The sequence below is a fragment of the Carlito syrichta genome, unplaced genomic scaffold, assembly GCF_000164805.1.
Source record: "Carlito syrichta isolate Samal-C Ts95f unplaced genomic scaffold, Tarsius_syrichta-2.0.1 Scaffold305870, whole genome shotgun sequence".
NCBI lineage: Eukaryota > Metazoa > Chordata > Mammalia > Primates > Tarsiidae > Carlito > Carlito syrichta.
Genome location: NW_007249966.1, coordinates 662,201 through 687,494, shown reverse-complemented (window position 1 = coordinate 687,494; position 25,294 = coordinate 662,201). Strand labels below are relative to the sequence as shown.

Genomic DNA, 25,294 nt, shown 5'->3' with positions numbered 1-25,294 from the left:
CGAACCCACGGGCTCAGGCAATCCACTCACCTCAGCCTCCCAAAGGCGCGGGATTACAGGCTGAGCCACCGAGCCTGGCTTAAAGTTTAATTTTAAAAAACTGTTTCAGGGTGGTGAAAATGTTTTGGAACCTGATAAAAGTGATGGTTGCACAGCATGGTGACTGTATTAAATGCCAGTGAATTGTATACTTTAAAACGGTTAATTTTATGTTATGTGAATCTCACCTCAATCAAAATAGTGAAGAGAAAGCTTCTCTTAGCAAATTTTCGAATCAATATTTTATATAATTCAAATAAGCTTTTCAAGGAGTGTGCATAAAGGCGTCTTTTCATGTCATCGTCCAGCCTGTTCTCTTCTCTACTTGCTTGCAGCCTCCAGATCCCTCATTTCTAAAGTTAGGTAACATCCTAATGTCTAACCTCTGAGGTAAACACTTTTAACAATGAGTCAACATGTAGGCAGTCAGAGGAGTAGCAGTTTTTTTTTGTTGTTTTTTTTTTGAGTTGGAGTCTTACTCTGTCGCCCAGACTGGAGTGCAGTGCTGCTCCCGGCCACAGCAGCCTCGACCTGCTAGGCGATCCTTCCGCCTCAGCCTTCCGAGTAGCCGGAATTACAGGCATGTGCTACCACGCCCGGCTGGTTTTTTGATTTATTGTAGAGATGAGGTCTTGCTGCCCAGGCGGGTCTCGAACCCGCGGGCTAGGGCAATCCACTCACCTCAGCCTCCCAAAGGCGCGGGATTACAGGCTGAGCCACCGAACCCGGCTAGGAATAGCAGTTTTTAGCAGATCTAATATTTCCTGGCAATCAATCCCTGCATGTCCTTAGTCATTCTTTGACCATTATTTATATCCTCACTTGTCTTCATCCTTCTGAATTAAAGTGCCCTAAACAGAACACTGTCTTATATCATGTGGTGATCACTGCCTTTTTCTCTGAGCACACAGCTCTGGAATAATTTATTTTATCACTTTTCTGGCAAGGAGTTCACAGGCTTCTCTTAAATAGGAGCAACACAGTGAGTCAAGGGCAGAAAGTCTAAGAAGTCTAGGACTTGCTGAATTTCCAGACAGTCTTGTACTGAAGTTTCCTCCTATGTGTTCACTTTAATTAATTGCAAAGGGGCCCACATTCATATCTGGAAAATTTTTGATCCTGAGGAAACTTCAGATGACCCTAGGTGAAACAATTACCTTTTCTGAGCTGGGGGTTCATATAATCAAGGCCTGATTTAAAAAAATAAATGCACAAATAAAAGGAAAGAAAGAAAAGGAGGGAGGGAGGGAGGGAGAAAGGGTTTATATCACCGCACGCAGATCATCTTCAAATGGTCACTGTTAGGCTAGAAAACCCACACTTAGCTTATGTCTTTTTAGTACTTTTTGTGAAGAGAAGACAGACTTTTACCTGAAAGTTGTCTAATGTATGACACCATGGTCATAGCCATCAAGTATTACAAATTTAGTTCAGAAATCATGGCAAACTGGAGCCAAGTTTTGACATAATAAGGTGTCCTCTAATCTAACATCTCATCGTATTACAGGTCTGAAGTGATTAGAAAGAAGAGACATTTGTATTTCTCTATGGAATATGCTTTTTCTGGCCCCCAATACCCGGAACAGATATAAATGGCGAGAGAATAAAAATTACAAAAATTTAACCTGCTTTAATTCTAACCCACTGTTGCTGTTCATATGTGCAAATATTTGACATTTCTTTCTTTAAGCTGGAATGGCACCCCTATCAGGAAAAGACTCTACCATCTCCTATTCATCTATTTACCATTTTTTTCTTCTAGAATAGTTTCCCCTTATTGTGCTTTGGTGAATATTTGTATTCCAAGAAAATAATAACAAATCTTCAGTAAAACATGTTCTATAGTTCAGTGCATTTGGAAAACACTGCATAAGACCTCTCTTCTCCAAAGTCACCATTGTTATTACACATTAGAAGGTTAGAAAAGTCCTATAAGAGAAAAGCTGGTTTAATTTTGTTTCTGAAACCTATTTTTACCACAAAATACTTACTTGTAGTGTGTGTGTGGGGGGGCCTAGTAGCATCTCTGGAACACAAGTGTCTGGAATGCTGTTCTAAAACACATATCCTGCTTGTCATTTTTATTTTCTCACTCATATAACTATATTAGACTTGCTATCTCAGAGTAGACCAGCAATCTCTAAACAGTGAAACCCAGTTCTTGATTTTCATTTCTTCCAATTATTATTTGACTTTTCTGAGGCTGCGGACACAAACAACATAAACATTCTTTAAAACTCCCCATTTGGGTTTCATGATTTTTCATCATTCTCAACAACTACTTATCTCAATTTTTATGCTCACAATGTCCAGTGTCCAAGCATTGTAGCCTGGCAGAGACCGGTACCATACAGACCCTACCTTATTTTCTACTCATATCTCTTTCTAATCACATCTGCAAGCTTTTGTCTTTTGCCAGACTGGTCTGCTCACCATCCCACCAGAATATCTGGTGCATTTCCATCTCAGTTCACTTACTCATGCTGTTCTTGTTAACAAGGTTGCTGTTTCCTTCTTCTGTTACTTAATCTTAGTCATCCTGAATGCTACCTACCTTTCCTGATCCCTCCTTCTCTCGTTACTTTTGTATCTTTTTAATAATTTTCCCTCTCTTGATTGTAAACTTTGTAATGGCAATGACTACATATGTGTTTCTAACAACTAAATCTAGCTTAGTTCATTATATGATACATAATTTGTAGATGACCAATAAAGAGAAGTTTGAATCTAAATTCTTCAATTTCTATAGTTCGTGTTTCTCATTGTGCCTCTCATTTTGTGTTAACGTGTATTGCCTGATGTTGGTAGTTAACACTTCGGTTTGCACACTGCACCAATCACCTGAAGTATACCACATTCCTTAATCTCAGAGTTTGGGAATTATGTGCATTTGTAACACCTTCAGCAATTAGGAGGGTGGTTGATACTGAATAAACTTTCATAGATTGGCTACTTAATTCAGGGGACAGTATACGTAGTATCTTGACTCTGGTAAAGCTGAAGTTTTCCCACACCGTGGCCCATATTAAGCTTCTCTTTCTGACTTCTTCTTGGCAGTTACTGTCTCTCCAACTCATCCTGTTTATTTGTTCCCTATGTGTACCATGTTTCTTCTATTGAGCTTGTGAACTCTTGAAGGGTGAAGATTGGGTGTAATGGTTTATGTCCTCCAAATAAGTAAGAATATAATAAGAATTAGTCAAATATAAATAGAAAGAAGCTGAACTGGTCATACTATATTTCACTTTATTATTATTATTGACATATATCATACAATGTTACTATTCTTATCTTTTATGCAGACAAAAATAAATGATATAAAGTACATAATGCACTTTGATAATTTTAACCATACATAAAATACGGAGTAACGGAAACTATGTTACATGAATATTTTACAAAGGAAAAATAAGATTACCATAATACGACATTTGGATGAAATTTACCATTAAATTTTGGAGGTTATATGCTGTTAAATATGAATATATTCAAAACAATTACTATTTATAAAACCAATGTGATAGTTTACCATTTAAAATAATGAATACTATGTAAATGAGTATTTATAAAAATATTTTTAAGCAATATGCTATGTTTTACTCATTTACTTGGCAGTTACAAAAATATATATTCATCTGAAACTCTAATAAATTTGCTTGAGGCATTAGCTATTCAAATTCAAAAGCGTGTTTTCTAAAGTGTTTTTTTATCAGCTTAGTATTCTTGGCTACATACAGTTTATATCTGTACATGGTATTAGGATAGATTTGTATTCCAAATAATGTCATTTTAAGTCAAAGACACAAGTGATCAATAACTCATAGAGACAATATGAAGGTTTTCAAATTAAACATATCCAACACAGTCACCAGATCCAACAGCTATGCCTTGTACAAAGAAAATTTTCCAAGACATTTGTTGAATGAATATGAGTGGATGGCATTTATTCTGTTATTTGCACCTATAATTAACTCTCCAAAGAAGATATATAATTTAAAAATTCAGCAATTTTGTTCTTAACCAGGTACTTCTTAAAACCAGGTTAATTGATTCCAGATTGAATAGCAAAGTAGTGTCAGTTATCAAAAGGTATTCTACCAGGTACACCTACTACATAAGTGTAAGCTCTGAAGTCGACGTTTATTCAACACATTGAACACCTCCATTTTTCCTATCTTCATAGAAAACAAGACATAAGAATTGAAGTAATTTTTATACTGTATTATCTTAAAAACAAAAAGTGGTAATTATAATATATATAGACATATACATACACATATATATTTCATTTAGTAGACTTAGTAGACTTCCAGTATCTCTTCTCAGTGAGAGAAGAAAGCTATCCTGAGTGAAGCAGGTCTGTATCTTTTTAACAACTGCTAAACGTCGCACAGACCACACTTGAACAGTCTTCCATGTATGCCCAGCGGATGCTTGGCAATATGAATGTTGAGATCAATGGTAATGGCAGTGCTTTGAAGCAGTAAAATTTTTCTGAAACCCAAGACTAGCCATAATAGCTATTATGGAATTGCAGCACCTAGGAAGATAGTGGCTAAATTTGTAAATGAAATTTCCCGGGGTCATTCTTGCCACAGATCCCTCTTGTAACTTTTCTCCACCTGTTCTGCTTCATGCAGGCTGAAGCTTTGCTGCGGTTCATCACTAAAACTTCAAACACTTTATAGAGGACAAAATATTTTTCTTAATTAAAATTCAGATCATCTGAAGTCATTTCAAAAGCTTTTGCCCTAATACTTAAGCAAGACAACTGACAATTCGTTCAGCACATTCATTGGTTAATATATATATATATATATATTCATTGGTTAATATATATATATACATGTTAATAAAATTACTACTATGAAAGTGTGATTAAACTATGACTTAGTAAGATGGTTCATATAACAAAGAATCTTTAAAAATTAAACATGGTTTCCAAAAAATTCAGAAGCAATTAGTCAAATAAGAGGGGTTAGTTTCAATACCACTAGTGAAGAAAGTCTAAAATGACCTTTAAAGTAAAATGTAAAGTAAAAATGACTTTAAGGCTATTCATTTTAAATTTCAATATTATGGCCTTTCAAAAATACAAGTGAAGAAAAATATGCCCACTATTCTGCCTCAAATCATGCTACATAGGAAAAAAACTACTTAAGCTAATGAAAGAATACTTTTGTATTTTAAACACAAATGTACTAGTTTCAAATACATAGAGTAATTTTACTCTATGTTGAATGCTTACAAATCAGTAAATAGTAAATTTGCTTGTTAAATGTATGTGTCTGAAGGATCGAAAATAGTTTGTTTTCTCAAATTAAATATGCCCCCTTTGATTTGTTTATCCACTCATTTTCTTGGCTCTCATTGTTAATATCAAGGTCAACTTCATTTCATTCTGAATTTGATGATCACAATTAAGAAAGTCAAAACCAATGCCATTTCAATGTCATGTATATTATAGTATCATAAGAAATTACCCTAATTTTAACTTGAACACTGTTGCTGACAGAAGAGTGGTCTCAATGAATCTAAACCACAGAAGAATGGGCTTTAAAGAAACAGAAAATAGTATGAGACTTCAGAGAGGGCTACTGTTTTATTTAAAAAAAAAAAAAAGTTTACCCTGTTACTAACTTTTGAGCATTTGGAAGCACACTGATATATGATACAGTCATGTTGAACCCCAACAATAATATAAACACATTCCATTACAGAGAGTAGAGCCCAAATAATATGTTAACTTATAAACACCAGAAGATCTGACAGTTTGCCCCATGAAATACAGCAAAGTACAACAGAATTTTTTCAGCGACCCTTTCATGTCTCTAATGAGAATGACTGCTTCCAGGATGATGATTAAGAAACAGTAATGACAATATAAAAAGTACCTGCTAGTTAATCAGTTGTTCACTCATTAGCCCTACATTGCAAGTAAACAGATCTTCAATACAGGAAAATCACAAGTTACACGGGCCTTCAGGATTACTTGCCAACAATATCAAGAAGGTTAAATCCCTGAAAGTTAAGAGCATGCTTAATACAGATATTTATGTAAAGGTCATATCTTTATTAAACTCAAAATGCCCAACTTTTTCTTTGAAGACTCTGATATTGGTTTCCTTATTATTCATTATTCATTATACATATGGAATTGCTGCAAAAATCTCAAGTGCTTCTGTGACACATAACAATTATTATTACCTTGGCCAGTAGTATATAAACATCACATACATATGTAACACAGTATTTTTGTTATTCAGTACACAACTGCCAATATGGTTTTTAATAATAATTTGAAAGTCATTATCAAATTTCATAAATTAAAATTTAATGATGGTTTGCATATATTTTAGCTATAAAAAGAATTTTGTATACCAAATTAGTATAAATCCATATAATTACCACAATCTCAATAAGTGTTTTGTTTTAAAAATTATGGATTTAAAATTAATATTACTGGATTCACGATGCTAAAAACAATGCTATTGTGTCACAAAGAAATGATAGGAGGATAGAATACACTTGTATTTCCATAAATTATCAATGTCCCTAATGCTCCTTTTAAAGTACAAATAATGCTTTATTTTCACACCTTATGCATATACTTAGAAAAATTATTATGATGGTGTATTTCTTTAAGAGTCTGTCCTCTCATATAAAAACCATCAAAAGACCAAGAGTTTTAGGTATCTAAGTTAAAATTAAATTTTAAAATAGGTTTATTTTTCGCTTCTTCATGTTAATCTCCCTCCCCACACCTTCCCGATCCCAGGGCCGCTAATGGCACAGCACCCAGTATATAGGGTGCAAGGACGCCATGTCCATTGTAGAGATCAAAGACAGCTGCATCTTGCTGGAATTGTCCATAAGCATAAAGGACATCTGAAAGCAGCTCAAAGAAATAAGTTTTGCTGGAGGTCCCATTCATTATTTCCCCTCTACTGAGAAATAAGCCCTTAGGAGAAAGAGTAAGGCAAACCTTTCCATCTTTCACACATAAATGACTTTCTCTGACACAAGTGGGGGTCTGAAAACCTGTGTGGTACTTAACATTTTTCTAGGATGATTTACAAAGTATGTCAATGTTTCTTCAGCGACAGACTTCTTCAAGTGGAACTATCCATTATGACATGGGATCATTGGGGGATGAAAAAAAAAAAGCACATTAAAATGTTAGTGAGCAGGAGAAGAGGCACATTGGTTAATCTTTCAAATCTCTGGTATTTTATCTTTCAGGTCCAGGGATGGATTTTATTCTAAAAATGAATATTTACTACCAATACAGAGAGATATCCATTTGTGAAGCTGAACCGTCTGAATGAACTCCTATCTCTTTCCAGCATAAATAGCCAAGTACAAGCTGAAAACTACTTATTTACAATGGGAAGAAAGATTTAGAGAAAAAAATGCATTTCTTTATCGTCAATGGATGTTTAACCAGCATGTAGTTCGTCTAGTCCAGCATTCAAAAGCCTCGGCCTGCATGCTTCCTTGGGAATCTTCTTCATTCTTCTCCAGCGGGGGGAGGTGGCTCACACAGCTTGTATAGTCTGGAAAAGGCATGGGAAAATTTGACAGTGTATTACCATGACCTGAGATGTCTGTATTGGTAGAACAAATACATTGATCATGCTTTCTTGTTCCATGAGTCATGATCACATTGTCTACTGCACTAAAAACAGCATATGAGTTAACAAACTCCAAAATTTCATTCTATGATTAAGAAAACACAGAGGCCTCTTTGCACATCTCAATGGCTACTGATTAATCAACACTGCATTTTTAAAACTTGCTGCTTCTACTCCAATGCTGACAACCTAGGCTGTTCACCGCACTTGTGGCAAAATCTTTTCTCTGGATTCCAGGAATTATTATGATAATTAACAACATGTCTATAATAATTATCTTGTAGCAAAACAGAACTATCTAACAGGGATCTACTGGTTTCTGACTAGTTTTAGAAATGTATTTCATTTTGTACTACCCCAGTGGTGCAGGCAGCTGTCTATGGATAGGCTGACCAGATTCCTAAGGTCTGAATCTCAGAGGTGAGCTTAGCTGATGTTTTCTGAAAACTAACCTCCTGGTTCTGCCCAGGCCCACTCACCTGAATCTCCAAGTGTGTCAAGGACTCCACTTGAACCAAGAAGATGCCTGAAAATGCTCCCTTTTTGCAGCCCAGGTCTAGATGCTTGAGACTATACAGTATTAAAGCAAAGCTCAGGAACTTAACTAGGGTTACACAAGCTACAGTGTCCCACATTTTCTTGAATGATTAAATGCTAGCTCCAAAACCAAAGTAAAAGGGAACACAACAGCTGCCAGATAGCTCTACCTCAAAGCCACACACACCACTTACAGCATATCCTGAGAGAAAATAGATTGGGTGACCTAAAGTGCTGGATTGGACTATGCCTGTCTTCGCCAACAGTGCCCATGGCCACGCCGGTCCCACTTCAGAGTTTAGTCTAATGACCTCCAAATATAAGGCATAGATTTCAACTTTGCACATTTTAAAAAGCAATCCATGCCTAGGACTAGCTGTGGCTATTCAGTCCCTTTTACAGATTAAGCTGGAAAGAGTTAAAATGAGTTGTTGACCGATTTAACAAATTATACATTTCCTTTCCCTTTGACATTTAATCCCATGCTAATTTTAAATTAAAAGGGAAGCATGAGCAAGATTTAATATTGAGTTATAAATCTCAGCTAACAAAATGAGCTTTCCTGGCATGGAAACACATAGAAGTTATTGTCTTTGGAGGTTTACAAAAATGAATTTCAAGTCTGGAAGGTGGTTTATGCTCTACATGTTATCTCTATGGAGGAGGTGAATACTGAAATAAAGACATTTCACATAAGAAAAGTTTCTTTCATCCTTCCTGGAGGGAAAAAAATACATTAAAGTAACCTGATGTATTTCAAAGATTCTTCTACAGCTGAAGAATATAGGGTTACTTCAAATTGCATTTCCAGGGCTGGGATAATAAAATGATCAGAAGGCTGTTTTTCTCCTTAATTTCTTTCCTGTTATTTCTCTGACACTGCTTCGTAATGAGTGAAAAGCCACAGGGGGCTTACTCAAGTAGGACAGGCATAGGAAGATGGGTGGTGAATGTCCTGCCCTGTGAGATCTGGGCTGAGTCATCACATTCCATCATCCTGCTTTGCACGTAACTTAACTGACAGCCTGGGTAAGAGAGTCTTTGAAATGGCTGCCTGGTAAATTGGAGAAAAGGCTACTCCTGTGATCACCTAATGAAATAATAGCTCTGGGTACTGTGGAGCTGGACAGATTCAGCCTCTGTGAGGCTTCCTGGAAGAGACTCGGGGTTATTTGAGTTCAGACACATTTGTAATGGAAATTGCAGAGCTTTGGGAATTTAGAACAGGCAGATGAAGTTTGGAAACAGAATGAAATAGGTAAGAATCAGACACTTATTCTGCACTGAAGCATTTGTTTTTGGCAGCTAAATTGTTGGGCAACGTGAGGCTTTGGTCTCCCCAGCATTTGGGGCTCTTGCTATATTCTCATTCCCCACATGCACACTGGTGGCCCTGTACGAAAAATGTTTGTTCTTGGTTTCACTTGCTCTTCTTCCTGTTTGGACCCAGGTAGCTATCTTGGAGCTGGTATCTTCAGCCTAAATTCAAATCTGCTGAGAGCAGACCTTTCAAACTTCATGCTATGTAGATCATACCTTTCACCTTTCTCCACAGCAAAAATATAATCTGTGTTAAAGGAGACCATAAAGCAGATGCCTCTCTCAAGGTCAAAGCATCAATAATACTCTGTCCCAAGACAATTCTCCCCATCTTATGAATGAGAAAACTGAGTCTTAGAGAGGAAAAGTAACCTGACTAAATAAGGTCAGATCGTTAGCAGGAACAGGGTCTCAAAACAACGTTTTTCACTTTTAACCATTATAATATGCCCCCACCCAATTTAAACAAATAAAGAAAAGCAAGCTTTCATGACACAATAATTCCAAATTTTGTGACATCATAGCAAATAAGGCTGGCGTGCCACAACTGGTAACCCAACATCCAGAATGAAACATTTGGCTGTTGAAGAAGATAGGCTTATTGCTGTGAAGAGCCAATGCATGAAAGTTAAGAGTGAGGAAGGACGTCCTTTGTACTCCACCTCATGTACAAGCTATCACAATACACATTCACTCGATTGCCCAAATTTGTTTTGTCTTTCTACTCTATGAGGTTGCAAGCTCCTGAGTGCAGGAAGTGTCTCTCATCTATCTTGATATCCCAATGATAAAAGCAAGTCCTGACATTGACCCTCAATCTCAATATGACCCAGGTGAGCTCATCATCTTTTCCCTATGCGTGCACTTTCTTCCTGTATCCACTGTGTCAATGGCAAGAACCATTAATCCCTCATTATCCATACCAAGGATTTGGTGATCATTCTAGAAGCTTCCTTTTCCTTAACCTCCTTTATCCAATTAGTGTCCAAAGACTATTAATTCTGTCTTTTAAGTATCTCTCTAATCTATCCTCTCTTTTTGGTCCTCAATACTACCATAACATTTTTTCAAGCTTCTATCTTCAGTCTTAGCTATCCTTAAATGGACCATCTTAATGTTGCCAGAAATAACTTCTACAGTTCAAATCTTCCATGTAGGAAAATTGTTTATTAATGTCTCCCTATTGACTTCACATTAAAATCAAAACTCTTCAGTACTCCTACAAGTGTCTTCTGACCTGACCCTTGCTTGCCTATACCTCCAGCCTCACTTTGCATTTTTCTTGAATCACATTCAGCCGTCAGTCACTGAGATCTTGGTGTAGTTCTCAGAATGTCTTACATTCTCTGGGCGTTGGCACTATTGCATCTCTGTATAGGACATTATTACCATGCTGACTGGGTCAGGGTGTTCTATGACCTCCTCTATCCATCTCTCAGCTGCGTTATGCCTCTTTTCTGTTCTCATGGCACTCTGTGTCTATTTCCATCAAGGCTCTTTGCACACACAGTATACTATGTTCATTTTATTCAATTGTCACTCTACTATACCTCAATGACTGGTGGGAGGACTATATCTTTTTATCCCTAGCTTTTGACAATGGGCCTGCCACCTACAGACACATGGCAAAAAATCACTTGGGTGTGGTGGCTCATGCCTGTAATCCTAGCACTTTGTGAGGTAGAAGCAAGAGGACTGCCTAAGCCCAAGAGTTTGAGACTAGCCCAAGCAACTTGGCGAGACCTCATCTCTACAATAAATCACAAAATTAGTTGGGTGTGGTAGTATGGACCTGTGGTTCCAGCTACTTGGAAGGCTGAGGCAGAAGGATCACCTGAGCCCAGCAGGTTGAGGCTGTGGTGCCTATGAGTGTCCACTGCACTCCAGCCTAGATGACAGAGTAAGACTCTGACTCAACAAAAGAAAGAAGGAAAGAAATTCAGTATATATTTCCTGAGCGAATTAAAAAAAAAAAAAACATAAAGTAGATGGTAAAAATAAAACCATGATAGAGATAGTTGAGAATTTGGAACAAGTACTATCTCAGGCAGAGAAAGCAAACTTTACCTCCATGAAGATGTTTCCAGAAATATGCCAGCCTTGTCCACAGATGGCCTGGCTTTGACAACCAAATGTGTTCTTCAGCTCATTATTTTCAAGGCAGGATCTGGGTTCCTGGGTGAGAGCATTCCCAGCCACTCTGTGCTCCTTGGCATTCCCTCTGCACCCTCCACAAGCTGCTTCTCACATTCTACTCTTTCTTATGATGATGTTTCCCTCACCTCCTCTCTTTAACTGAAAGCTCCTTGAGGACCAGAGCTATTTTTAATCTCAGGTTTATGTTCTTCTTGGGACACAGCAGAGTGCTTTGCATTTCCTAAGTTCTCAATAAATACTTGTAGAATAAATAAAAGAACACATTAAAAAATTTTCAAAAAAATCACTCTTGATCTCTCTCTCAGGGTTACTACTCTCTTGTAAAATATGTCAACTTTATAGCTGGCTCATTTTATTGAGTTTCACTTCAAGTGTTTTCAATATAACTCAATAAAGAAAAAAGTGAGTTCATCAGTTTCTTTTCTGTGTTCAGCTTGCACATTGGTTTATTGATCAGGGAGTTGAAGTCTGATTCCAACCTCACTGTTTATTAGTTTATAAACTCCAGTGAAGAACATCTTCCTGACCCATTATCTTGTTTTCTTATTGGAATTTTAACACTTTGGTGGGTCTATTATCCAAATATACCATGCCTCGCAAGGTGTTGGATTGAGAACACTTATGTAAAAATGATTCTTTAAAAGCTTAGATTCTAATATAATCATCTATGAAAGATAACATTTACAAAACTTGAGAATTAAACAGAGTTAGAAGCCAGCACTAAAAGTAAAGGCAATTAGAACATGAGTGCTCCATTCATTTTCAGGTGGAAAATATGTTTTTCCTTTTGAAAGCACTTTCACTGCTCACATGGTTTTTCAGAATAAAATATAACTTCATAAATGCTGCAGCCATCATTCTTACTCTGGTAACTACTCTGTAAGCAGAAGCAAATAGTGTTTTGTCTGTGACAGTGTTTGGAGGATCCTACTTTTTATTAAAATGCAAATATATAAAAGCAATCAAATGTAAAATAAATATTTAGCTTTGTTCTACTTTAAGATAGATAGCTGCCTACTCTCATTACCAGAGAGGTTAAATCAAAAACATTTATTTGATGGCTGTCAATTACATTCATTTATTTTAAAGGTAGATGGGAGTCCTTCCTATGACGATGTGGGAGCTATGCATATTTGGTATAACACATAAAAATCCCATTCATTCATTTATTCATGCATACATTCTTGAAATCCATTCAGATATTTGATGACCATGATGTAGACACTCTGCTGAGTAATGCATAAATTCCAAAAAACATATTCTCTGCCTCCAGAGAACACCTATTCAGGATGGGCAAAGAAACCTGTTAACAATACATGACAGTGCAATATGGAAAAGGCTATCACAGATCCGTAACAAAGATGCTAAGGACCACAGAGAGGAAGGAAATTAAAGCAAGACTCCAAGGAGAAAAATGACATTCAAGCTGAATTTTGCAGTTAAGTAGGAGTTTTCCATGCAGACACAGATGGGAAAGGCAATCATGCTAGAGGGAACAGCATGTGCAGTCATAGAAGTATAAATGAAAATGGCACTTTGGCCATTTGGCACAGCTGGATTACACATTTTAGTAGTACCTGTGTGGACTTGTTTTTGAATTCATGGTAGAACTTGCAAAATAGAATAATATCCATTTATTTGTGAGAGCATTTATGTCTAAAATCACACTTAGCCTTTGGGTGTTTCTAGGGCAATCTCTGTGGTAACAGTCAGCAAGACCCTGGGAACATCCTAAAGCAGTTGCATTAGCCATGAAAGACACTGCGTGGGAAATGCTGGCAAGTCCTTTGGGAAAAGACAGAGCAGGGGATGTACTTACCTTGGCGCAGACTGTGGGGTCCGGTCTCTGACTCCCAAATTCTTTGCTGTGTTCTGAACTCTTGCTCCCTGAAAGTCAGAAAAAAATCACTTTTTAGCTTTACCTACTATTAGTAATGATTTTACCTGCCAATTAACATCTGAGCATAGATCTGACGTGTTTAACATCAATAGAGGCTGAAGAAAGAAAGACAGAAATCACCGTCTGAGCATTTCGAAAATTGGTGCTTTTAAGAATCAAATGTGCTGTTATGCTGTGGTTTCATCTTTATTCCCAGTAGCAATCACTGCTTAAGATGTTGACAATAGAAATCGAGCAAGCTATAAATACCTGCTCTGTGTTATCACATTCCTGGAACAAAAGTCACAGTTCTATCACACTCATGCATCTGTTTTTCTTTACCTGAATAGTTATTTTCAGTTTGATAGCATTTAGCAAGAAGATATGTTTTTAAAAATAGTTCTGAAACAGTATCTGGATAAGCCATGTCCACATGGATCTCTGAAATCTAAGAATTCTGTCTCAGAGTTTATGACACAGATGGTCTACTTTAGCAATGAAAAAGTCTTTACAGTCTGTCAAGTTCATGAATGAAGTTATAATCATTTTCCAGTTCCTCATGAATATTACTTACTACATGGAACCAAGCATCAGGGTTTGGGCTTGGGAATAGGTTAAGAAGAGTTGTTTTTAAAAAAATCTGAAACTCTCTCTCCAGTTACTAAATTCTGAACTAAGAAAAGAAACAAGAAAAACAAAAGAGAAAAAAAGAGAAAGAATACAATGAATATGTTATCTCAAAATGGACTTAGTAAAAGAAAGCAAATAGAAGAAAAGGAGTGGGATGGGGAAAAAAAACCAGATGAAAAGAAATTTAGAAATTGTGATTAAGGAGTTAAAAAACATTTTTATTTTGCTGGTCCAAAAATAGTTATCTCAATTGATTGTTCACAGTTAGTTACAGATCGATTGAACTCCTTGTTCTACTCCTTTTCCTCTTCTCACTACTGCACTTGACTTGTCTTAAAAACAAAAAAACCAACTTTTTATTTTGAAGTAAATTTAGACTTAAAGAAAAGTTGTAAAAACAGAACAGGCACATAACATACTCCACATGGCTTCCCCCATGTTAACCCTTTACTTATCCACAACATGATTGTCAAAACCAGGAATTAACACTGGCACTAACTAAACTGCGTCCTCTTATTCAAATGTCAACCACTTTTTCGTTCCCCACAATCATCCCGTTTCTGCTTCAGGATCAAATCCAGGATCCCATATTGCATTTTGTTTACACACCTTCTCGGTCTACTCCAGTCTGTGCCAGTTCCTCAGTTCCTTCTTCCCCTTCATGACCTGAACACTTTGGATTAATATTGATTTTTGCAAAATGTTTAAATTTGGGTTTGTCTGATGTTTCCTCATGACTAGATAGAGGAAATATATTTGGGGCAAGAAAACCGCAGGAGTGGTATTGTGTCCGCAGTGCACGGTATCAGGGGACACAGGATGCCTCATCACTGGTGACATTAACTTTGATCACTTGGTTAAAATGGTGTCCAACAGATTTTTTCCACTGTAAAGTCACCAATTTCTTTTGTTGTTGTTATTAGTAGTTAATAAATATGTTTGGGGGTATACTATGAAACTATGCAAATATCTTGTTTCTCTTCAAACTTTCACTCAGTGATTTTAGTTTCTGTTGGTGTCTTGTCTATAACAATAATACTGTAGTGTTTATGAACCAGAATTATTCTGTAAAGAAGACTTATCCCTTCTCCCTAAATTATGTATTTATTCAGTCACATATTTAAAGAAGTATAGATTCATAGATAATTATTTTATTCTATGATAAATAATACAGTATTTTTCTTATTATTATTATTTTACTTAAATTATTCTAGCTTTGTCCATTGGGAACTTTTTCCGGTTGCTTCCACACCTTTTTAATATGTTCCCATCATCTTTTAGTACTTCTTTATTTTCTGGCACTCCAAGATGGTCCAAGTTTATCTTTCCAGTCTCAGCTGGCAATTCACCACTTTTCCAAGGGGCCCTGGCTGTTTTTATTGGAGAATCGTATTTAGAAGGCAAGATCTGACACTGTGTGCTCATTACTACCAGTGAATGACTACTTTTAGAACTTTCCAGTAGATAGGATTAGTTTATGAATACAAACATACATGTCTGTATTCATTTCAGCATCTAACCATATCTCTATGTATGTGTGTGTATTCATTGGTTCATACTGATACCTCTAATTCCAGTCCAGGACCACAAGGTTCTTTCTAGATGCCAGCCTTCTCCCTTTCCTTATTTGTAACTTCTTTCTCATGCAGTGAGAAATCTGCTTTTCATTCTTTACAATATCTTTACTAGTTTGTTCAATCCTAGTATACACATAAGTTAGTCCTAGGATTCCTAAATTATGTCCCTTGAAAAATGGATTTACTAGCTAGAGTGTAATATTTATGTAGAATTCTGTCTACAGTCTCAAATTATTCTGTTAAATAGCTCTATTAAGAAAAAATTTTGCTTTCTTAAAGAGATTCAAATAAAATGGATGCTTGGCATGCTGAACACATCAATGGGTATATTCCACTTTGAATTCAACTATGTAATTCTTAGTATACTCAACATACCAGTGATTTGCATTTTTATACCCTTGCTAATGTTGTCCCGTCTACTTAAACATCTTCCCTGTCCCCTTCCCTCTCTGTCTGTTTCGTATTTATCTTCTAAGGCCCCCAAATCAAGAATCATCTTAATTAGCTAATAATTGTTTGGCCAGTCACTATAACAGGTATTGTTTTAAGTGAATTAAGTATACTGATTTATTGACTCCTCTGAACAACACTATGAGGCAAGTACTATTATTATCACTGTTTTAAGACTGAGGAAACTAAGTAACAAAGAGGCTAAGAATCTTGCCATAAATCATACTGTAAACACTGGAGCTGGGATTCAAACTGTGGCTACTTGGCTCAAGAGTCTGTGCTCTTAGCCACTATGACATCTTCACCTTCTGCATGAAGTCTTTTTCCGGTCCTCCTACTTTGAATGCATCCATTGAACAAATAACATTTAGCATTTACTTTGTACTCGGTACTATTCCAAAATGATACCAAAATGAATAAGACTCAGTGTCCCAGCCAGGGAGGGGCTCACAGTCTACTTATTTGCTTCCCGTTCTGAGTTTTGATATACTGAGGTTGTACACCTCTTAGAGCAGCACTTGCTTGCTGGTGCCCATGGTGGTTTGCCTACATGTGTGACCACATGACACTAGACAAAAACCACATTTCCTTCAAACTCAAGTGGTGAGTTAAAACTCTATGGAAAGTACATACATAAGATCTGTACACGAAAACAATACATCATTATAGATAAGAACAATGAATCACACCAAAAGCCTCTTGTTTCTAAAGAAACTTAAAAATTTTATTTTGTATTACATTATTCATTATATATTACTAAACTTCAATAGATGGTAAATATATTACTATACTTTAATAATGTATTCATTAATATAATAATGCAAATACTTCAATATACACTAAAAATGACAAATAGCTAACCACTTAGTCTCTGATAAGTTGAGTCTACGTGGTTAAGTAATTCTCCCTGAGGTTTAAAGGTAAAAGAGAGAGAAAAAAAACCAAGTTAGGTTATTGATTCAGACTTGCATTCTAACTGCTCAGATCATAAGTAAGTAAGAGTTAGCTTGTGGATTGAATCCCAGTCACCAGTCTTACTGCCTGCTACTGCTGAATACTAGAAAGAGGATTGGCAACAGAAGGAATATTGGTAACAGAAGGAATATTGCAGTATCTTTGCCAGGCACCGGTCTGCCCTATTTCCCCAAAGGAGGGCCTCAGGCTCTATGATGCTTCACAAAGAAATTACAAATCAGTTGTTTGTCTCTCATAGCCACTTGGGACATCATGACTTGGGCCAGTGGAACAAGTAAGAAAAGAAGAAAGCTATCTATTCTAAATATATTTATTTAGGAAAAAAAGGAAAAAGAAGCAGTGATAAATACTGAAAAAAATTGTGCAGCCTATAAATCAATAAGAATTTTCTAAGAAACTGCATGACTTATGAGTCTTATTATATTATGTTTCATATATGCTATATTTAAATATACTATATTTACTATATATTAAATATATACTATATGTAATATACACTATATTATATATAATACCGTATAAATATAATTTATAACATATAAGCTTTATACCTGTCAAATGAGTCATTAAATAAGTCATCAGTTAAATGGGCATAGCTTATATTAATTTTACTTTCTTTACTGCTATCTTCTCTATCTCCATTTTCAGTTTTAAGAAGTTATGTATTCAATGTAATTATTATTAATCAAATCTATACAACAGGAATGTATATGTAGCCAACTCACAATTACTCCCTTAGTGGAACCTTCTTTTTATTTTACTTTATTTATTTTTTATTTTTTTAAAGATGTGGAGTACAATTCAGGGTTAGGTATACATATGTTCATCATGTAGGTACCCTTGTTGATGAGGTGTGCCCCTCACACCCCTGGTAGTTTCTCTCAACTGCCAATCCTTCCCCACCCCTCACCCCGGCATTTTCCCACTACTGCCAATCCCTTTCTTATAGTGTTATGATAATTGTTCAAAGTCCGCTTACAAGTGAGAACATGGTACTCTGTTCTTTGTTTCTGTGATAGATCATGGAATATTCTTCTAAAAAAAGGTTAACTCCAGTCTTTTTTTCTTGCCATAAGCTATAATTGTGAGGTGGCTCTTGTAAACTTACTCTTCAAAGCAAACAACAGAACAGAAAGGTGGCTAATCTTTTTTAGTATGCCTTAGCAACCCATATCTCAACTCTGACATGAACAATTACAAGTTTACTTTGATCTACTTTATAAAACAGAATTTGTATATCTATCCCCAAAATCCTTCTTAAACTTGCTGGCGATCTGTGTCTGCATTTGCCCTTTCCAGTTGGCCCACAGTATATCACATGCTTCTGGAAGATCTAACCTTTACTTAGTAAATCCCTCTTGGACCTTCTAAGATGTTGCTTTTCAATCTCTGGCTCCTGGGTCCTAAATAGAAGCACCAATGTATATATGCATTCACTGTGCCTGATTTCTTTACTGCAGACACCCACTTGATGTTGACCTCTTTAGGAGATTTTTTTCATTGACTTCATTGACATTCTGTAGTGTAGAGTCTTAGGAGCAAGCCCAGTGGGATTTATATGTTTGCCTGAGAGTTAGACACTAAGTCTTTAATAAACAAAGTAGGGAGTTCCGGTAAGATGGCGACAACAAAGGTGGAATTGTGAGATTCTCCGAACGTGAGTTCCCAAAAAGACTCTTACTTTCCTTCCCCCACTCCCCTGCCCACTGCCAGCCACACTGGTCAGAGGCCCAGGGATCTTCGGTCCCATGCAGGGCCAGATATTGTGGCCCCCGGCTGCTACTGATCCACTATATGTGGCCCCTGCCTGCCGCATGGAAATCTTGGCTCCCTCCCTGGCTACATCATCTCACCCAGCACCAAGCCACCGGTCACCCAGGGAGGCTCTAGGCGTCTGCCCCTCAGAGATACCAGCTCCATTTCTGGCTGAAATACCCTGTAAGGGGCCCAAAGCCACTCTCACTGCTCACCACCTGCCCGTTGGAGCTCCTGGCCCATCCTGGCTGAGGCACCCAGCGTACAACCCCATGCTTGTGTAAGGGAACAGCATATCTTAAGGAAATGCTGATTGCCCGCTCTCAATTCCAGAGGGAACTCCCAGTTTCCTCCTGCCTGCTGGTGGCACACCGGATCCAGCGCCCAGCTGTGCAGCTGATCCCCGGTGCCTTGAATGCCACCACAGCACGTCATAGTGGATCGTCCAGGGACCCAGATGAGCAGAGAGAAAGGATCTGTGAAAGAGGAGCTGCCCACCTCGGCCATTTTCCAGGCAGAGATTTGCATTGCCCCGCCCACCTACGAGCAGCCTCCACCTCGGTTCCTAAGGTAATGTCACTAAACAGGAGACAAATCTTCTCCCCTGAGCTGAATCAGATGCAGGCAACTCAGCATTGCAGACCTCTCAAGCAGCAGGCTAAAAGAACAAACCCAAGCTAGGAGTAAATCTAGCTGCCTGCAATGAAAGCAAAGGGGAGAGGCTGGAGAGCAGAGCTGAAGAGACTATAGACACTCAGGAAAGATTCCAGAGCTAATCTGATTTCTTATTTTGACTTTTGATTTTATCATTTTGACTGTTTGTTTTGCTCACTTTTGTTTGCTTTTTGACTTAGACTATCTGTTTGTGTTGGGGAAAACACATCAAAAGGCATGATTTTATTGGACTTTGTGTAGTTACCAGTATGCTTTAGGGAATTTTGCTTGTGTGTCTTTTTCACTTCTCTCTGTCCTTGTGTCTCTTTTTCACCTGTTAGTTGGTAGGTATGTCTGTTTTCCTTCTCACTTGTCTCTCTTTCTAACTTCCTATTGATCCCCCTTCCTCCATTATTTTCCTCTTTCTTACCTCCTTTTGTTCCAGGGACCAAACCTACATCCCGCTGCACAAACAGATTGTAAGGCAGTGGGAAATAGGTTCCAGTGTGCCCATACACCTGTTGGTGGATGCTGGAATCAGCAGATAGATTCTGAATCACAGCTTCCCCCTCAATTAAACCTCAGAACTGCTAAAAGTACAGCCCGCAGCCCACACTCCAGCCTCAAAAGTGAACAAAGCCAGAGGACCTCATAAGGAAGAACAGGAGACTGGACAAGTGAAACAAAAGCAACCCCACCTTCCCTGAAAAATGAATTAAAGAAGGGGAGGGAAAGGGGGAGAGAGAGAAAAATCTACACTAATGAAGAAAAACCAAAAGAAGAAAATGGGTCTTGCTCAGACCCCTGGGAGGGCAGACACTGAGAAAACTGACTTTGGAATGCAAACAATGAAGAGCTCCCAGAATGACTGGTCTGAAACTACAAACCTAGATATCAAGACATTAATGGAGAGATTAAAAAGAATTGAGGAGAGACAAGAAGAAACCAGGAAGGAGTTGATAACTGAGATAACAGTAATAAAGAATACTGTGAATGAAATAAATAACAAACTGATAAGCATGGAAAACAGAATTAGCCAAGCAGAAGAAAGAATCTCAGAGCTTGAGGACCAAAATATAGAACTAACCCAAACTGTAAAAAACACAGAAAACAAGCTTAAAAAGACAGAACAAAACCTTCAAGAGATGAGTGATTACTTCAAGAGAAAGAACCTAAGAGTAATTGGCCTTCCTGAAACAGAAAGAGAAACAGAAACCACCTCGGAACAAACATTCCATGAGATTATTGAAGAAAACTTCCCTCATCTTATCAGTGATGCAAAAATTCAAACACAAGAGATTCAGAGAACCCCTGCAAGACAACAAATGAGAAGACCAACTCCCAGACACATAATAATTCACCTAAACAAAGTAGGTATAAAAGAAAAAATCCTAAAGGCAGAAAGAGAAAAAGACAAGATCACCTACCATGGAAGACCAATTAGAATAGCAGCAGATTTATCTACAGAGACCCTGCAGACTAGGAGAGCTTGGAGCCCTATCTTCAAAGTCCTAAAAGATAAACAATTTCAACCAAGAATAACCTACCCAGCCAAGCAAAGCTTCATCAGCGAGGAAGAATTAAAATCTTTCCCACATATCCAATCCCTAAGACTTACGCTGCCACCAGACCACCTCTACATGAAACACTTAAGAAAGCACTAAACATAGAAGAAAAGGAAAAAAGAACAACATTCTTCACAAGATTACAGGAAAAAGAATAAGATACACATGAACCAACCCTAAAACCAAAAGAAAGACAACAAACCAAGAGGAACAAAAACTCTATAAGAACTGTATGATAGAGACCAACTCTCACATTTCAATAATTAGCCTGAATGTGAATGGACTAAATGCACCACTGAAAAGACATAGAATGACAAAATGGATAAAATATCACCAGGCAACAATACACTGCAATCAAGAGACCCATCTCACTAGAAAGGACACGCACAGACTCAAAGAGGATGAGAAACAAATTTTCAGGCGAATGGAACACAAAAGAAAGGAGGAGTCATGATCCTAATTTCAGACAAAATACCACTTAAGTTATCAAAAATTTAAAAAGATACAGAGGACCACTACATAATGATAAAAGGTTCACTCCATCAACAAGAAATATCTATCCTAAACATATATGCACTCAACATAGGAGTGCCAACTTTCATAAAGCAGCTTCTAGGAAAACTAAAGAAAGATATTGACTCTAACACCATCATAACTGGAGACTTTAATACCCCACTCACAACACTAGACAGATTATCAGGACAAAAAATCAGCAATGAGATCTGGAACTTCAATGTGACTCTTGACCAAATGGACTTAATTGATACCTACAGAACACTCTACCCAACGACCACAGAATATACATTCTACTCAGCACCGCATGGAACGTACTCTAAGATCGACCATACACTTGGCCATAAATCAAGCATAAACAAATTTCAAAAGATCGAAATTTTGTCATGCACCTTCTCAGACCACAGTGGAATAAAAATAAACATCAAGGCCAACAAGCTTCCTCCCAAACCCACAAAGACATGGACACTAAACAGCATGATGCTAAACATATCCTAGGTCAACAATGAAATCAAAACAGAGATTAAAAGATACCTGGAAACAGAGCCATGCTTGGTGGCTCAGCCTGTAATACCGCACCTTTGGGAGGCTGAGGTAAGTGGATTGCCTGTGCCCGTGGGTTTGAGACCTGCCCGGGCAGCGAGACCTCATCTCTACAATAAATAAAAAAATCAGCCAGGCATGGTGCACCTGCCTATAATTCCGGCTACTCAGAAGGCTGAGGTGGAAGGATCACCGGAGCCCAGCAGGCAAGGCTGTGGTGGCCAGGAGTGGCCACCGCACTCCAGTCTGGACGACCGAGTGAGACTCCAACTCAAAAAAAAAAAAAGATACCTGGAAACAAATGAAAATGAAGAGACATCTTACCAAAATCTCTGGGACGCCATGAAAGCTGTAGTAAGATGGGAATTCATATCCCTACAAACACACATGAAGAAAATGGAAGGATCACAAATCAATAGCCTAACAAGTCACCTTAGGAAGCTGGAAAAGCAAGACCACCAAAACTCTAACGGCAGCAGAAGAATCCAGATCACCAAAATAAAAGCCCAAATCCGGGACAGAGAAGACAAAAAGATAATACAAACAATCAATGAAACAAAAGGCTAGTTCTTAGAAAGGATAAATAAGATCGATGGTCCCTTAGCTAGACTGACCAAGAAAAAAGAGAAAGCACCCAAATGAATACAATCAGAAACAAAAGATGAAGTCACATCTGACCCCAGTGAAATACAAAAGATCATTAGAGACTACTATGTACACTCGTATGGAAACAAACTGGAAAACCTTAAGGAAATGGAAGACTTCCTGATATCACACAACCTGCCTAGGTTGAAACAAGAAGAAATCAAAACCCTAAATAGACTAATAACAATCAAGGAAATTGATTATGTAATAAGAAAACTATCTACAAAAAAAGCCCTGGACCAGATGGCTTTCCAGCAGAATTCTATAAGACATTTAAGGAGGAGCTGATACCAATCCTACAGAAAGTATTCTAGGTGATTGAGAAAGACGGAACACTCCCAAATCATTCTATGAAGCTAACATCACACTGATACCCAAGCCATGTAAAGACCCAACAAAGAAAGAGAACTATGTGCCAATATCTTTGATGAACATAGATGCCAAAATTCTCAACAAGATCCTAGCAAACCAGATTCACCAACACATCTCAAAAATCATCCAGCATGACCAAGTAGGCTTCATCCCTAGGACTCAAGGCTGGTTCAACATTCACAAGATAATAAATGTAATTAAATACATCAACAGACGTCAGAACAAAAACAACATGATTATATAAATAGATGTAGAAAAAGCTTTTGATAAAATCCAGCACCCCTTCCTGATAAAAACCCTCGAACACATAGGCATACATGGAACATACCTCAAAATAGTAAAAGCCATCTACGAGAAACCCACAGCTAGCATACTCCTAAACAGACAAAAATTAGAACCATTTCCCCTGAAAACTGAAACAAGACAAGGATGCCCACTCTCTCCCCTCCTGTTCAACATAGTATTGGAAGTCCTAGCTAGAGCAATCAGAAAAGAGAAGGCGATCACGGGTATTCAAATAGGAAAAGAGGAAGTCAAGTTATCCCACTTTGCTGACAACATGATTGTGTACCTTGAAAACCCAAGAGTATCTGTCAAAAGCCTCCTTGCACTGATAAAGGACTTTGGCAAAGTCTCAGGGTATAAAATAAATGTGCAAAAGACAATTGCATTTCTTTACACCAATAATAAACAAACAGAAACCCAAATAAAAACACAATCCCATTCACAATAGCCACAAAAAAATGAAATACCTTGGAATCTTTCTAATCAGATGTGAAAGACCTTTACAATGAAAACTACAAAACACTGCTCAAAGAAATCAAAGATGACACAAACAAGTGGAAAAATATTCCATGCTCATGGATTGGAAGAATCAACATTATAAAGATGTTCATTCTACCTAAGGCAATCTACAGATTTAATGCAATACCCATCAAACTACCAGCAACATTCTTCTCAGAGTTAGAAAAAAACAATACAGGAATTCATATGGAAACACAAACAACCAAGAATAGCCAGAACAATCCTCAGCAAAAAAAAACAAACAAAAACAAAGCAGGAGGTATCACACTACCAGACTTCAAACTTTACTATAAACCTACAATAATCAAAACAGCTTGGTATTGGTACAGGAACAGGCGTATAGACCAATGGAATAGAATTGAAATTCCAGAAGCAAAACCTCAATTTCTCAACCAACTCATCTTTGACAAAGCCTCCACCACAAACCGCGGAGGAGAGGAGAACCTATTCAGTAAATTGTGCTGGGAAAACTGGCTGACCACATGCAGAAGACTCAAACAAGACCCCTATCTATTCCCATACAGAAAAATCAATTCTAAATGGATCAGAGACCTAAATATAAAACCTCAAACCATAAGAACCTTAGAAAATGCAGGACACACCCTTATGGAAATTGGAACTGGCATCCAATTCCTGAACAAAACCTGAAACCCACAGGCCATAAGAGATAAGATAGACAAGTGCCACCTCATTAAACCGACAGGCTTCTGCAAAGCCAAAGAAACCATCAAGAGAGCAGGGAGGCAGCCCACAGACTGGGAAAAAGTATTTGCCAACTCCAAGTCTGACAAAGGCTTAACATCTTGGATCTACAAGGAACTCAAACGTGCTGAAAAGAAAAAAACAAACAACCCCATTATAAAGTGGACAAAAGATATGAACAGACACTTCTCAAAGGAAGACATTCAAGCAGCCAACAGACACATGAAGAAATGTTCAACCTCACTAATCATCAAGGAGATGCAAATCAAAACCACACTGAGATACGACCTAACTCCAGTCAGAATGGCAATTATCAATAACTCAAAAAATAACAGTTGCTGGAGAGGGTGTGGTCAAAAGGGAACACTTCTACACTGTTGGTGGGAGTGCAAACTAGTGCAACCTCTGTGGAAAACAGTGTGGCAATTCTTAAAAGCTCTAAATATTGACCTCCCATTTGACCCTGCAATCCCCCTACTGGGCATATACCTTGAAGAACTCAAATCACTCTATAAAAAAGATACCTGCACACATATGTTTATC

At 37.6% G+C, this 25,294-nt stretch overlaps 1 protein-coding gene and 1 pseudogene across 1 annotated transcript in view; both read right to left on the bottom strand.

Moving 5' to 3' along the window:
• Window positions 1-6,973, bottom strand: part of LOC103265155 — a 38,295-nt pseudogene extending 31,322 nt beyond the window's left edge.
• Window positions 6,858-25,294, bottom strand: part of PREX2 (phosphatidylinositol-3,4,5-trisphosphate dependent Rac exchange factor 2) — a 264,759-nt gene continuing 246,322 nt past the window's right edge. Inside the window, exons 39-40 of the mRNA XM_008062862.1 lie at window positions 13,507-13,574; window positions 6,858-7,595 (exon numbers count right to left, since the gene is read on the bottom strand). Coding sequence (XP_008061053.1) covers window positions 7,550-7,595; window positions 13,507-13,574 — 114 coding nt within the window. The 3' untranslated portion in view covers window positions 6,858-7,549. The remainder of the gene's footprint in view (window positions 7,596-13,506; window positions 13,575-25,294) is intronic.